The sequence below is a fragment of the Centruroides vittatus genome, unplaced genomic scaffold (genome assembly GCF_030686945.1).
Source record: "Centruroides vittatus isolate TY-2023 unplaced genomic scaffold, ASM3068694v2 contig_1078, whole genome shotgun sequence".
Classification (NCBI taxonomy): Eukaryota; Metazoa; Arthropoda; class Arachnida; order Scorpiones; family Buthidae; genus Centruroides; species Centruroides vittatus.
In genome coordinates, this window is record NW_027120693.1 from 1,247,699 (window position 1) to 1,264,399 (window position 16,701).

Here is a 16,701-nt window from a genome sequence, read left to right on the forward strand (position 1 = left end):
CCATTTTCTACCAGTAGCAACAAAAACTGCATCGAACGTTAATATTGCAAACACTTAAATTTGAAATTAATTATTTTCTGAATGCATTTTTTCACTTTTAATATCATAGATCCTAGTCCATTTCAGTTTTAAAGTAGATTACGACTTCGTGAAATTCCTATACCGTGTGTCGTCTGTAAATAAATTTATTGTCTGTAACTTCAACTCTAATCAAGTTAAATTATAGAGTAAACTATTTCAATATAAAATTATAAGCTTAAATTGAAATTTGTTTGCTTTCTATATTTTTCTTCTAGTATTTCTTAGTTCTGGATTCTACATGTATTAAAAAGCCAAAATTGAAAGGAAAACTATTGTAATTGAGGAAGTGTAGCACTTTCAAGCAAAAGAAAACCAGTAAAATCTTTGCCAGAAAATTAACGACAATAATACATTTTTTAAATTAAATAATTAAACAGTCATTTAAAACTTGCATCAAACATAAACAGTGATGATTAAAAAATATGTTTAATCTAGCAAATTGGCATTAATTTCTTAACAAATAGATGCATTGGTTATTGCAGACAAATGCCGACGCCCTATGTTAATAAGTTTAACGATTAAACTTATTAACACAGGGTATATTTATACATTTAATAATAATATAGAATTGTACGGAAATTAACTAACTTCAGTCCAAATCTTGACATTTTTTGAGAGGTTACATAATCAGATATTGATGAAACAAAATTTTTGATTTGTTTTTATCAAAAGGGCCATGATTGGATGATGCAAACTTTTCTACATGATGCATTTTGATAAAGCGGCAATGAATTCATTATGAATATTAGCAAATCCTTCAATATCTGTAAATTATTAAATACAGTAGAGCGCCGATAAGTGGAATGTCGGTAAGTGGAATGGCCGGAAAGTGGAACGATTTTCAGTCGGACTGTGTCGTGCTGAATCGAATGTTTTTGATACTAAATTTACTTCTAAAGTATAATTTTCATGTTTTTTATATTCTTTAATATATTTATTTTGTTTGTACAAAATGAAGAAATAATTTTTAACGATACGATAGCCTCGATGATTATTATAAAAATTTTCGTTAGGCTTAAAATCGACGAAAATTCAACACGAAGCGACACGCAACGGAGAAAAATTCAACAGGAAGCGATACGCAACGGAGAAAAATTTGAACATCGGACAGGTGTATTTTTTCGTACAAAGTCGGAAACTGGAACAAATCATTAACTGGAAGGACCCCAGTCCCCAATTGGTTCCACTTATCGACGCTCTACTGTACACGATTTTGCATTGCGTACAATTGTTACTAGTAAATCTCGTGACTCAAATTCTCAAACTCGTGCATTGATCTCCTTATCGTGTAAAATTCTTGCCAATTGAGTTATTGTGGTTTAATATTGTTCGTGATTTAGTGGCAGTTTCGGAAGCAAACAATGATTCTAAATTGAGGTTTGACCGTAGTTTTTGATGGCTTAATGATGCAATGTTAGAATTTAGTGCCAAATTATGTGACAAATTGAATTATAGTGCAAAAATAGCCCATAACCTCTGTTCACTTAATCATTGTTTATAATCATAAAAAGTTTGTGGTAAACCAGAATGTGATTTTAAGTAGCCAAATCTACAAAAGCCAGAAATTATTTTTTGTTCTAGAATTAAGCTAATTATTAATTAATTAAATTATAGAATTTGACCCAAAGGTAGAAGACTAAGCTGCAATATCATGCTAATGTAAATAATTGGAAATTAATTTTGAATTTTAATTAAATAATATAGAAAATTCTGAAAGATTAGTCAAACTCTAATTCTCAACTTTTGATTGTTGCGCAGACGTGACACCAATTAAGTCACCCGGACCTCCGTCCACTCTTTAGTTTCAGATTATACTAAGTTAATCATTTAAAACCGTATTTGCTAATTGTCACTGAACCAACTGGGAATGTCTTGCTTGCATGACCTTAAATCGTTATCGGCTAACACTTAGCCAATCCGTGCTATAAGAGTCTCATAAATCATAGTGTAAATTTTTAATAGTCAAAGGTCAAGATAGTATTTAAAAGTACCTTAATTAACCATCTACCTTTAGGTTAAATTCTGCTGTTAAATTCTATAAATATAAACATTCAATTCAATTACTAGTCAAATTACTTTATAATCAATTATTAAAATTAGCCTTAAAATAGTCTGGTAAGCAGATTGATTGTCTTTAGTTAAGTTCTAGCTGGAAAGTAATTTGGAGTTTAGATGTATTCGGCAATTAAAGAAGTAAGCTTGGTTGCATATTACGTTTCTAGATCAAGATTTTGAGAATTTTTTTTTTTGGCAGAATCTCGTATTGCATTTTTATAGAAGTTAAGAAATCGAGTTTAATAATATGCGAACCTTACCACTCCGATCGCACTCTTTTGTGATTAATAATTATATGAAATAGTTGGATGTTATGCAGAATGTTAACTCTATTCTAGTCCTGATTCTTATGATTTTTTATTGATTGTTTAGGTATTATGTATAAAGTATTTTACACTTGAAACAGTCAAATCTGTTGGCAATTTACAAAATCGAGACTGCTTATACATATACCATATTGGATTTGTGTTTTACACACTAAGCAATCTTTGAACATGAAAAGAAAGCATTATTTGGCTTTTAATGTCAATGCATGTTGTAATATTTGTGTACTTGGATGTCAAGAATAATGTGTGTTTATAAAATACAGTGTCTTCCAAAAAGAATGCCATATTATACATAAATGTGCAATTTAATTGGGATTTTGACTTTATTTTTACCTTTATAAAATTACAGAAATTGAAAAATTTAAGGCGTAATAAAAAAGAAACACTTTTAGCCATTACGCCTTACTGTGTAACTTCTCAAGATAGTTTGTATTGTGTATATTTTCTGAAGTGCTTCATACTTAAAATGTCACATCATCATCATTTAAAAGATAAGTCTACAAGTCAATAAGTCTGTGTAAAAAAAAACTCTAAAGACAGCTGTTTTGTAATAGAAATGTGCAAAATGAGCAATAGTTTTAAGTTCAGAGTACTTTCAGATTTTGGTTATGTCCAAAGTCTGAAAGTAAGCGAACATCCCAGAGATTAAACAGTCAAGGATTTTGCATATATCCGAGAAAGCGGAGCGGTGGATGACCACGAGAGTCGAAGTCAGTTTCAGTTATGATTTTGCTCATAGTAGAATGCATTAGCAGAGTATTAGTTCAAAATTACGATAAAGAATTTGCGAATCCTTTTGAGGTTATACTTGATTTTGGGCAAGTTGGTTTGAATAATGGTTCTATGGCAATCTATATCTTTTTTATTCAAATAAACTTGTCCACGATCAATGTAAGCTGAAGAGTTCTAGCAAAGTTTTTAACTATAATTTCTGACAGATGCTCCACTAAACAATTTTACGTTGAGTTTATATTGTTGAGTGCAATTTGCGGTACGTATTTTTAAGATTATGCTTACCATTTAAGACATTTGAAAATGTAACAAAGAAAAACCTTGAATGATTTTAAGCACTTCAAAAATATAAAAAATCATTATTAGGAAGGCAGCATCATTGTAGATACAGTCATCAGACAGCTGGCTCTCCTGACAGTCAGTTCATTTAATATTCAAAAGCTCTCAAAGGACAGATTATTACTTTGTGTGTTTTTATACTTTTTAACTCCGTTAATGTATATTTTTTGTCTTAAGTAAACTTTCCTTCTTTATACACAACTGTATAATATGTATAAAATTCTTCCTGTTTAATCGTATCAACATATATTCGCTAAGGGCCCTTTTGTGAAAACATCTTCATACTGAATACTGGTATTTATTTGATTCTAAGCCACACTTCAATTTCTCAAATGGGTTTTCACGAAGAAATAAAAAATACTGGTAGTGAGATTTATTTACAAAGTTTCAAAAAATGAGAAGTAACAAGGAGTGATGAATTAATTTAAAAAAAAAAATCTTAATATATACTTTAAATATGTAGTTAATTGCTCTCACTATTACTATCATATTGGGAAGATGATTCATTGGTCACATAATCACAGCTGACTTTGGAACTGGTGTCGGCATCATCATTTTCCTAAACTAAGTTGTCTTGTGTGCCATTCACTGCACTTGTAATGCAGAATTTTTTAAAGGAATAAATTATTTTATTTCACTGGAAACTTCCCCCTGTGACGTGTACTTGTCCACCATTTTTGAAGCACTTGCCGCCTTTCTTTTCCACAAAGCAGTTAAAGCATGATTTTGCGATAGTAACCAATTTTTATATTCTTTTCTTATGTAATCCGTAAAAGACTTGTTGTTGCAAATGTCGAGTGGCTGAAGTCGGCTCGCAATATTATTCTATGGCAGATTGATAGATCGTTTCCGAAAAAGGATTTGGACTAAAAACTACTGGTCGGATGACGATGAAATTAGGTCGGGGGATAGTAGACTTGGAATAGAATAGATTTACTTTAAAAAATTGTCTTTTTAAGTAAAATTTAGTAAGCAGCACCTGATTTTTGGGGACATTAAAAAAGGCAAGAAAAGTGTGGCTTAGGATCCAATAAATATGATATATTTTTAGTCTGTATGTTTACTTTATCTAAATATACATGTTATTTAATATTTTTAATGCTAATGTAATTTTTGTCAACCTTACACAGTTCCGAAGGTTCTGACTGTACAATCAACGGAAGCATGAGGAGATCCAGCTCCGGGATGCTCAGTCCTCCCGTCGATGGGCCGCAGACGGAGCAGGACCAGGGTGGTTTCTACATGTTGAAAAAGGACTCTCAACGTAGAATTACGCTCATAAAAGTCTTGACAGACCACGTGGAAAGGGTAAATGCATTTGTTGTTTTGCATGTCAGTTAAACAAATGGTCTTTGTTATTTTAATATTTTGTCTGTTACACAAACAGGATTGTGATAAAATAAATTAGGTCTAAAAATAGTTGATTTATACATTGTCTTAAGCCCAAGTTTAATAAATTAACTGCTAGTTCTACCATTTAATCAATGCCAGATGGCAACTTAACTAGCTGGATTGATTAAATTAGGCAAAATTTGATAATTTAATCAATCAATAATTAACTAATAGATTCTTTTTGTGTTCTAGTTTGTTAGACACACTTAGTTTTAAAGACTGATTGTGGCTCACATTTAAGCCGGTTAAATTGTAAAACATTACACCAGACCTAAATGTTTTTATGAAAACTTGTAAAGCTATACCGTATTTTACGGACTATAAGACGCACCTGAACTTTCGAGGCAATTTTTCGAAGAAAAAAGTGCGTCTTATAGTTCGTAAAATACGGTAATATAATGATATTTAAATTCGAAACTGTATATACATTAGGAGACAAAAATAGAATTGGGGGTATGATTGATGTAATTGCATATGCAAGTCAAAGGTTATTGACTTCGGTCTTGTTCTGGATCAATTTGTTTTTCTTCCAGACAATTGTAAATTATTTTTAAATTTCTTTATAAGATAGTTAATGTGCCAATTTCATATCTTTTAATTGGATTTAGTCTATAAATAGTTTATAAAAAATAATGTGGATGTTTGACTTAACTGTAGTCCAAATTACGCATTATTATGCAAAATTGTTTTAGTAATCTTGAAACCGTGTCAGTAATTGTTTTGGTCTCTTAAACAATATATAGTGCAAACACACGAACACTTGGCAATCTTCACCTTAAGTTTATTCAATTTAGTTGATACATGTACCTGTTTTCTTGTACAGGTTTCGGACTTTTGTAAGGCCCCTCCTCAGCCAACTTGCACTTTGTTTATGTATCTGTTGTCTTCATTTTTGGTCGTATGCATCTTCTCTCGACGAATGTTGCCATTTCTGTTTTATGACTTGTCAACTAAATCGAATAAACTTAATGTGAAAATTGCGAAGTGTTCGTGCGTTTGCACTATATAGTGTTTAAGAGACCATGTAAAATTGTGTCAAAAGTTAGACGGTGCACAAATATTTTGACATTTTCTTGTATTTTGACACTTAAGTGTTAAATTAAAGGATTTATAATGCTTTATTACCAGTATATTATAAAATTTTTTAAACTAAAAATGTGATATTTTAAGTTAACACACAAAATATGGGCCACAATTTATGTTTTTTCCAAATAAAAATTAAATCATAGGCATTCAAAACATTCCTCACTATTTTGCAAGCTGTTAGTTTATAAGATATAACGTAATGAATATTACAAGTATTATTTTATATGTAATTGTAATAGTAATTAGACGGCAAATGCAGTTTTTTAATATAGAAATCATTATTACAATATTTCAGATTTGCGATATTTGGATGAAATCATTAGTTTCGCACATCCCAAACGTATCTCTGACAGTAGTAAGTGAAAATTTGTATATTTATTAGTTTAATACATTCGTAATATCGGTTCTGAGTGGTGATTATTTTGTTGAAGCAAACTGATCAACTTATGTGTATGTTTATCTTTAAATTGCGTATTTAACTTAATAAGAAATCGATTTTTAATTACTTTAATATATAAATTAGGCTTTGTTGCAACTTAATTAAAAGAATCCAAGAAATAAAAAAACATCATAAACACAATTTTGCAATGTTTAATTTAGTAAAAGTAAATTAAATAACCAGTTATTTTTGATTTTCTGCCTTACATTAATATATATATTTATACACATTAATGTAAAATGTAATAATATATGTATTTCATTCTTTACATTTTGCATGAATAAAAAAAAATTTTCTGTATCTCCTGATTTTGTATTTATGAATACTTTTGTAGTTCAAACTCTACAGTAAACTCCATAAGTTATTTTTATTTTATTATTTCCGATCTCTCCAGAATTATTCTGTCTCGAGATGTAATTGTTTTTCTTCCATCAAATTTGTCTAATAATATCACGATACTTATGCGTAATGACAATTTAATCACAGGTATTTTTGTTGTTAACGCTGAAGACTGTTATGAGAAAAATAAACTGTGGGTCTGCAGTATCTTTAATTTATCTCTGTCTTGGGAAATTTTTGTTTTTAAAGTGCATTTTAGAACCAAGGAAATTAAGAATGAAACAAAAGAAAAATGTTTAATCTACATAAAGAAGTTGAAAGTTACATTCAGAAGCAAGTAATCTATTGTAAAACAAACGTTTTTAATCACATCAAGTGATCATTTTTAGGTTTTTAAATGATAAATTTGACACGGATCACTTTGCGATTGAAGATGTTTGCTTTAACAATAAATTATTTGCTTATTTAAATATAATTTTTTGCTTTGAATTATTCCTAAATTGGTTAACAACATGACACATCAACCATTATAATATTTTGAGACAAGAAATATGAATTGGCTCTGATCAGATTCGATTGAAGTATTTTTTCCTAAGGTCAAGCTACCGATCGAGATACCGCAGTCGGGCCTTTGGGGAATCAGATCCGACTGCATCTTTAAAATACTTATTGAATAATTTTTACACATTCTTTTAGTATGTACAGAAGAGTTGAAAGAGTTTAAAAAATTTATGTCGAGATAATGCTTATTAATATTATATTTAACGTATTATTTAACATGTTTATTTTATTTATATGAAAATTATTTGATAGAAGAGACTTGTAATGAATTTCTTTAAATATTGAATACAGGACAATCTTCACGTATTAATTAATGGACTAAGAGATTTTATTCCGGAACAGAATAAAGCATCGATACAACAAGCCATTAGTAAGTTGTTTTATGTATACTATGTAATCTATTTTAAAATTTATGAAAATATAAGATATTAATGATATCTTTAATTCATAAAATATTTACTTTTTATTTATTCTGAAGCTTCATTAGTATTTTCACTTTTTTAAAATACAAATCAACTATTGGAATTTAATTTGACTTCACAAAAATAATTCTTTGCATTTTTTGTTATTGCTTTTAGTTTTAAATTATTCTTATGAAGTTAGCTACATCTATAGTTAAAAAAATCACAGTAAAAACAGTAAAGGAGTCAGTTTTTAATGTAATAAAGTTATTTTTGGGATCCATAAATTCCATCATTGGATAGAATTTGGATTTTTAATGGTTTAACATTTGAATTAGAAGAACATTTCGTTCTTCTTATGTATGTGGATAACAACAGCTGCGCAATTTTTAAGTTTGAATGTAAAAATTTGAACTGAAATGTGTTTTAGAAAGAAAATAATAATGTAAAGGTAATATTAACAAGAATATAAAATAAACAAGATGAAAATGACACACTTATAAACAGGAACTGTATGATCAAATAACCAACACCTAGATACATTTGTAACCCACCGTTTTCGGAAACAAAAAGAGGTTACATAATAATGGGGTAAGTACCAGGCCTGGACTTTATTTAAACCAATAATTTCCACAAACCACAACCAGTCCTGAACAATAAAAATAAACTTTAATTCTATTAACAACCAAAATGATAATGGGGTAATTGACCCGAACAAAAGTTATCTAATTGTAAAGTAATAACCACGTCAATAAGCAGAATCTTGTACGTCTTTCTAATAATACAGAAAACGTTTTATCTCTTACTCAAACTATAAACAGTGTATAGCCAAACGATACAATCTCCTCGATCTTATCACCCACAACGTTTACCACCCTGGTCACCTGAAGCTCTCTCTCCTCTTGGTCCTGGCTGTTCCGCTTTTAATTGTTCATCCAGTGTAGCTCCGCACTGTCTAATTTACATAGGATGATGTTCCAGGATCGGGCACCGATGCAAACTAAGTTAAAAATTTTCGTTTTTTGTTCTTTTGGTCATTGGTGCTTGGGAGTTTGTCCGTAACAACAAAAAAAAAGGAACCAAGAAAAAGAAAAGAATAAAATAAAAATAATGCCCCAAAACAAAAATTAACGATCGGACATTGACTCCTCTACACCCCTCCCCTCTTAAAAAAAAGAAATACTGGATATTTCTTTTATAGGGCTTGAAAAATATTATATACCAGTAAGGGTGCCCGTCCTGGTACCGTAATATTGGTAATAAAGCTGTGGTTGTAGATATTTGTCGATGAGGAGGAGATTTACAGTTTCCTAACATCGATGATTGACAATAAATTGTAACCATTATCGGTGCTATTGTTTTCTTTATTCATTTCTTAGACCTCCGTTTGGCAGTCTGTCGGTAGTCTATTTTCTTTCGGGGTCGAAGTCGTCGGGGTGCTGGTGACGTCTGATCAAGAGGAACTGGTGATACGGTTGGAAACAAGTTGTATTTCTTAAGGTTTGATATATGATGTCGTCCATGTTTGGCTCCTGTAGCGGGGTCCTGTAGTTCGTAGACTAATGGCGATATCACCTTGGAAATTTCATAAGGTCCAGACCATTTCGGGGCAAATTTTGCACTAAAACGTTTGGGAGAACAAGAAATTGGATGAGTTTTTAATAATACAGGTGTACCCACCTTATATGAGAGTGGCTGCCGTCTTAGATTATACGTTCTTTCTTGTTGGCGTTGAGCCTTTCTTATGTTTCTCTGTGCTTGTTCTAGAATCTTTTGAAGTTCGTCATATTTTTCTTCTACACTTTGAGGTTGGTTAGGCAGATTTATGAGACGATCCCAAGGAAGTGTTATGTCTCTGCCGAGGTGTAATTTCGAGGGTGTAAATTTCGTAGAATCTTGTACACTGGTACGTACAGCAAGGGCTAACTTCTGGAGGTGTAGATCCCAATCCCTATGGTTTTTCTTTACGTATGCTGCGATCATTCTGCCTAAGGTTCTATTCACTCGCTCCGTGAAGTTTGACTGTGGGTGATAAGGGGTAGTTAATATGTGGTTTATAGCTAGTTTCTCACATACCTCACTCATAAGTCTTGAGATGAATTGGGGTCCGTTGTCGGATACTAGATTTTTCGGCATGCCGTATCGGCAACAAAATTCATTAACAAAACAATTTACAACAGTAGGTGCTGTAATGTCTTTTAGTGGGAATAATTCCACCCATTTGCTAAAGTAATCAACTATTACGAGCATATAGGCATTACCTCTTTTAGATCTAGGATACGGTCCTACTATGTCAATACCTACTTTCTCCCCTGGTTCTGACGTTTTCGTACTTTGCAGGAACCCTGCAGGTTTTTGTTGTATCCATTTAGTAGTTTGGCAGGTGTGGCAGCTGGATACATATCGTTTAATCTCCTTATTCATACCGGGCCAATAACATCTTTGCCCGATTTTTTTGACCGTTTTTCTCGATCCGAGGTGCCCTGCCGTCGGATGATCGTGTAATTCATTTAATACTGCTGGCCTGAGTGCCTTTGGAATTACGGGTCGCGGGCATCCTCTGTCGTTTTTCCTACGATGGTAATGTAATAAATCATCAATAATTTCATAGTGTCGTGACTTACCAATTAATTCGGATGCCATTTTTGGATCTGAGGGTAAATCCCCCTCCTGTAAGTATTTATACAACTCCTTCCATTCGGCGTCGTTTCGCTGTGCCTGGATTATTTCCTCTCTATTAGTGATACTTACGATGGTTAGTAACTTCGTAGAAAGATCCGTTTCCTTTACGTTGTCCACTTCGAGTGGTAAGCGAGATAAAGCATCCGGAAGCTGGTTATCTTTGCCACCCCTGTGTCTAATAGAAAAGTTAAATTCTTGTAGGCGTAATGCCCACCTCATTAGCCTACCTGAAAGGTTTTTCGAACTCTGTAGCCATCGCAGAGCTGCGTGATCGGTAACTACCGTGAAGTCCGTCCCATCAAGGTATTCGCGGAACTTTTCCACAGCCCACACGATGGCGAGGCATTCCAATTCAGTCGTTGTATAATTTCTCTCAGCTTTCTGAAGGGTTCGGCTTGCATAGGCTATGGGGCGGTCTTGACAGAGGACAGCTCCAAGTCCTACGGTGCTGGCATCGGTGTAGAGTACAAATGGGACGTTGGGTTCAGGTAGCTGCAAAACAGGAGCAGTTATAAGGTGCTTTTTTAATAGTTGAAAGGATTTCTCACAGTCAGGACTCCAATTCCATTTGATACGTTTTCGTCGCAGACAGTACAGTGGTTCGGCTATAGTTGCATAATGCGGAATAAAGCGGCTGTACCAACTACACATACCTAAAAACGTGCTTAGCTGCTTCGTGTTGTTAGGTTGTGGAAATTTTCTGACTGCTTCTACCTTACCTTGGTCGGTGGACAAACCTTTTTCAGTTACATGGAACCCTAAGTAATGTACATCGGGTCGGCAAAAATGACTTTTGGTTAGTTTGATGGTCAGGCCTGCCTCTGACAGTCGCCGCAAAACGTTCTCAAGGTGTTGAAGGTGATCTGAAAAGTTAGAAGAGTAGATAATTATGTCATCTAAATATACCTCGCAATAGCGGGACCTTATTCCATTCAGGACTCTATTCATCAGGCGTTGAAAGGTTGCCGGTGCATTTTTTAATCCGAATGGCATTACTAAAAACTCGTAGAGTCCTTCGCTAGTAATGAAGCTTGTCTTGGCTCTATCGCTCTCTTTTACCGGGACTTGCCAGTACCCTGACGACAAATCCAGTGTAGTAATGTATTTGGCCTTTTTTAGCGAATTCAATAAATCGGAAATGATAGGTAAAGGAAATCTATCTGTTACTGTTATACTATTTAACTTACGATAATCTACACACAGTCTCCAGTCTCCCGTCTTCTTCTTCACCATCACTACAGGAGAGGCCCATGGGGCATTGGAAGGTCTGATTATCCCTTCTTTTAGCATTTCTGCTATTTGCCTTTGCATTTCTTTTTGCTTTACAGGCGAATACCTATACGGTCTGCTCGAAACTGGTGGGGCATCCCCCGTCTCGATGGCATGTTCTACGTAGTTGGTGAGTCCAGGATGGTCACTAAAAATATGTAAGAATTTATTCAAAACAGTTTTTAGTTTTGTTAACTTTTCTCCTTTCAATGGCGTCTGCAATTCCTTTAGGTTGCATCTAATACCTACCCCTGTCTCGGGGATAGCAATTTCCATTTCTAAGTCACCAAAATCCAACAATACCTTATATTTTTGTAGGAAGTCTCTTCCGAGCAGGCATGGAAGTAAAAGTCCGTCAATCACAACGAGTTCATGGGACAATAAGGTGCCATTTAATCGAAGGTTGGCCACAAATCTACCCTTTGTTTTATAGTACCTGCCCTTTATGGCTAATTTAATGTCAGGGCCTGGGCGAAGAATTATCCCCGGGGATTTTCGAATAATTTGGCGCCATATGTCCACACTTATTAACGAATGGTCTGCACCAGTGTCAATTCTAGCATTAGTCATTATATCGTTAATAATCAATGTTAGTTCTGGTAAGTTTGTTTTAGTTTTTAGTATTAGCCCCAGATGAGAGGATTTTTCATACCTCGAGGACCAAGCCCCCCTTCTTGGCCTCGGTATTAGTTTAACTTCCGGGTTCCCCTCTTACCTTGGTCCCGTATAGGGTCAGACGTTTTCGGAACTGTTTGGTATCCGGCTCGCTTATTTTGGGGGCAGTTCCTTGAATAATGCCCAGTAATTCCACAAGTATAACATCGTACCGGAACTCTATGGGTCGTCTGATGCTTTCTTTCCGCACTAAGAGGTTGAGTTAGTGCGCGTTCAGGTAAACTTTCTCTCGAATCATCGGTTCGTTCCGCAGATCGGCGACTGGTCGGCTTTCTCCGAAATTCGTACTCCTTGGCAGTTCGCACTAAGTCATTAATAGAATAACAATGTCTAATTTCTAGATACTCACGTAAATTTAAAGGCATTTGAGTCGTTATGCATTGGACGATTTCTTCGTCCCTGGCGTAGGGTTTCCACGCACGGTACAGCTGAACAGTGTCCCAAATGTACTGTTCGACACCAGACATACCATCATACGTTTGGCTGAATAATTTCTTTGCTAGTGCGACTTCGTCTGTAAGAGGAGAATACAATTCTTTAAGTAAAGGGGAAAAGAGAGGCCAGCTATTACCTACTCTTTTCCGTCCATCGTTTCTCCACCATTTAGCTGGAGAACCCTCTAATAAGAAGGCGGCTGTATCAACCCAACGATTAGTTGAGACTTGATTAACGAAAAAATATTGTTCCATATCTTGGATAAAGTCGGCCGCCGGATACTCAGATGTCCCGTTAAATGTTCTAGATGGCGTAGGTTGAGCATTGACAATCACCACAGAGGTATTTGGTGTCACTGGTGGGAGGGGAGTAGATGTATCTGTTGGCGGCCTATTGGGTATGCTTCCCCCCGGACTGGTTTGGCTCACTTCCCTGGGATCGGGTCGGCTCTCGGCTGGCGGCTCCACCGGCTTAAAAGATAAGGCAGAAGCGATACTTGCCATGCTTTGCGTCAGTGCAGCGACTTGCTGCGATAACGTTGTCAGCTGGTTTTGTAAAGTCCTGAACTCTGCACGAGTAATGGAATCTTCCTCAGACATTATTTTCTCGTCCACACAAAACAATTACACTAGCGGTTCGATCTGAAATAAACTCAAAAAAACTTTCTTATGACCAATAAAGGTCCCTGTTCAGGCGCCAGTTATGTAACCCACCGTTTTCGGAAACAAAAAGAGGTTACATAATAATGGGGTAAGTACCAGGCCTGGACTTTATTTAAACCAATAATTTCCACAAACCACAACCAGTCCTGAACAATAAAAATAAACTTTAATTCTATTAACAACCAAAATGATAATGGGGTAATTGACCCGAACAAAAGTTATCTAATTGTAAAGTAATAACCACGTCAATAAGCAGAATCTTGTACGTCTTTCTAATAATACAGAAAACGTTTTATCTCTTACTCAAACTATAAACAGTGTATAGCCAAACGATACAATCTCCTCGATCTTATCACCCACAACGTTTACCACCCTGGTCACCTGAAGCTCTCTCTCCTCTTGGTCCTGGCTGTTCCGCTTTTAATTGTTCATCCAGTGTAGCTCCGCACTGTCTAATTTACATAGGATGATGTTCCAGGATCGGGCACCGATGCAAACTAAGTTAAAAATTTTCGTTTTTTGTTCTTTTGGTCATTGGTGCTTGGGAGTTTGTCCGTAACAACAAAAAAAAAGGAACCAAGAAAAAGAAAAGAATAAAATAAAAATAATGCCCCAAAACAAAAATTAACGATCGGACATTGACTCCTTTACACATTTCCAGCAAACAATAAACAAAAAATTTACTGCTCAAATGTTTTTGGCCATTGTTTAGAGGCCCTCATTAGAAATGATTTCTAATAAGGGCCTCAATGTGGATGGAAAATGTATAAGTGGAATTTTTTTGTCTTTTGCAAAAAAGTTTTATATTTACCTGAAGAGGTGTGTCAAAAAAGAAATTGCACCCGAAATACATAGTAAAAGTAATTACTAACGTTTGAAAACCTTAGTATTTTTATATCTGATCAAATGCAATTACAGATGGATAAAAACAATTGTTATCTATTTAGTTTTTAACCTTTAACATTTAAAAATTATTAAAAAGGTTTAAAAAAAATTTTTTTAAATAAGTATATTGAACAAGGTTAACATATACTTTTATTTATAAGAAAAAATGAAATATAATATATAATTTAAGATGTAATTTTGTTAAAATCTGTGCAAAAGTTCTGCTTAGTAATATAAACAGACTGAATCTCAGACATTTAACTCTTTCATACCTTTTAGTATATAAAGAGCAATTTAATTTACACTTGTGGACATTTTTGGCCAACAAAGATTTTGTGATTTTGCGCAATGGCTTTTCTGCCAGTTTTGGTTTGGGTAACAGCAAAATAATTTTTAGTTTTGTTTAATTTATGGTTTAAATAATTTTTTGTGCATTGTAACAACATTCACGGTAAAAAGTAAAACTTTACTAACTTACTCTTAAAGAAAAAAAATTATAAAATCTCTTATCTTATTGTGAACGGAACTTCCTTTATAGCATGTGACTTTATTGTATGACTTTTGGACATTTGACTTACTTATTTAGTTTCAGCAATATATAACATCCAAAATTTTGGGACTATTTAATGAGTTAACCAATAAATATCAGTGAATGTATAAATTTTCTAATAAATAGAAGACTGAAATAAAAATTTGTGTGTGTTGATCAATATAATTAGTATCAAACTTGGCTACAAAGATTGAATTTGATTTAATTTAATTTTATCGTACAGATCATTTGAAAGACATTTTGGAATTTGATAAAAACACAATTCATCAGATTCAACTCTCTCTCTATCTGTTTAACGAAGCAGTGAGTATTTGGTAACATTTTAAAATTTTGTTGATTTGTAACAAACTTCATGTTTGGTCATTTTATCTTTCAGGTTAATAATGTACTCAGAGATCAAAGCATAAAACCTCATTGGATATTTGCTTTAGACAGTTTAATAAGGACGGCAGTTAAGACGGCAATTATTGTTCTCTCGCCCGGTGAGTTGTTGTTTTGTATAGTTATAGTTTTAGATTAAGGAAGTAAATGTGGCTTAACACTTATTATATAATAGTATAAATTGGTGTTTTTCAACTGCTGGTCTGTGGAATAATATTTGATCATACTGATGCAGTTGATTACAGATGACATTTAAATAGTAATCTAGATAAGCGTATATAAGTGTAATAAATAAGCATATGTTACAGTCACTAGTAATTACTGATCCATGTAAAATTATCTATAATTTTACTGGTTGCAATGAGAGAGAGGTTGAGAAACACTGATATAGATTTACAAAATTTAAGGAAATTCTTAAAAAAGACAATACAAAAATGTGTCTTCTCACTTGTTATCTCACACACACATGAGGAAACTGTTATTTTCCTCATGTGCATGTCAGAGGACAAGTGAGAAGACACATTTTTGTATTGTCTTATTTAAAAATTCTTTGTCCTGGCAATCTATATCAGTTGATAAACTGATATAACATGTTTTTCTGAAAGATCAAACTATAAGAGATTAGTAGAAAACTATAGATTTTTGCATGAATTTCATGACAAAATAATCATATCATATCATAATATAAATAAATAAATAAATAATATATCATATCATAAATTTTGGAGTTGATTTGGTTGTGTCGGGTGGATTAGAGAGAGAAATAGGTTTGAGAAAGTCAAACTGTGACACCAAAAATTTATTGATTAATTTCTGGAACATTCATGACAAAATAATGTAAAATGATGAATTATTTGAACTGATAGCTGAAGCTGTAGTCCTTTGTCTGTTTTTGTTCTATTTTTCTGAGAGGATGTGTAAAATATGCATTTCTCTATTACTTTAATTTACCTAATGCTGCAAAAGTTTTATTGATATCCTCACTTACACAATCCAGAAATGGAAAATGTTATGAATAGGCAGTTCGAAATTAAATTTTTTTTATCAGGAAAAAATTATAAAACTAATATCTATTAATAGATGAAGATAAATAAATTAATCAATAAATTGGAATAATGGTTTGAAATAAATTTCTAACTTTTGGTTGAATTTTTACACTGGAAAGAATGTTTTTGCAAAGTCTATTGCTTTATACTTTGTTAGACGTTTTTGCTAAAGAAAAAAAAATATTAAATCATGATTCTTAATTCTTTCCATATTCCCATGCATACAAGAGCATGCTCTTATAAATGGAGAAAAATGCCTAAAAAAAACTGTTTTTAAAAAAAGCTCTATATTTTGGCTTTTTATTTTTTATAATGATTACCACAGAGATGTCACTGAATAGTTACTATATCAATACATTTATGTT

General features: G+C 33.2%; 1 protein-coding gene across 4 annotated transcripts in view; it reads left to right on the forward strand.

The window, feature by feature from the left end:
* Ask1 (apoptotic signal-regulating kinase 1) overlaps positions 1–16,701 on the forward strand; it is a 91,763-nt gene that overhangs the window by 70,554 nt on the left and 4,508 nt on the right. For all 4 annotated transcript variants that reach the window (XM_067268929.1, XM_067268926.1, XM_067268941.1 and 1 more), the window contains 5 exons: positions 4,664–4,841; positions 6,307–6,366; positions 7,642–7,720; positions 15,133–15,212; positions 15,286–15,391. In XM_067268929.1, coding sequence (XP_067125030.1) covers positions 4,664–4,841; positions 6,307–6,366; positions 7,642–7,720; positions 15,133–15,212; positions 15,286–15,391 — 503 coding nt within the window. The remainder of the gene's footprint in view (positions 1–4,663; positions 4,842–6,306; positions 6,367–7,641; positions 7,721–15,132; positions 15,213–15,285; positions 15,392–16,701) is intronic.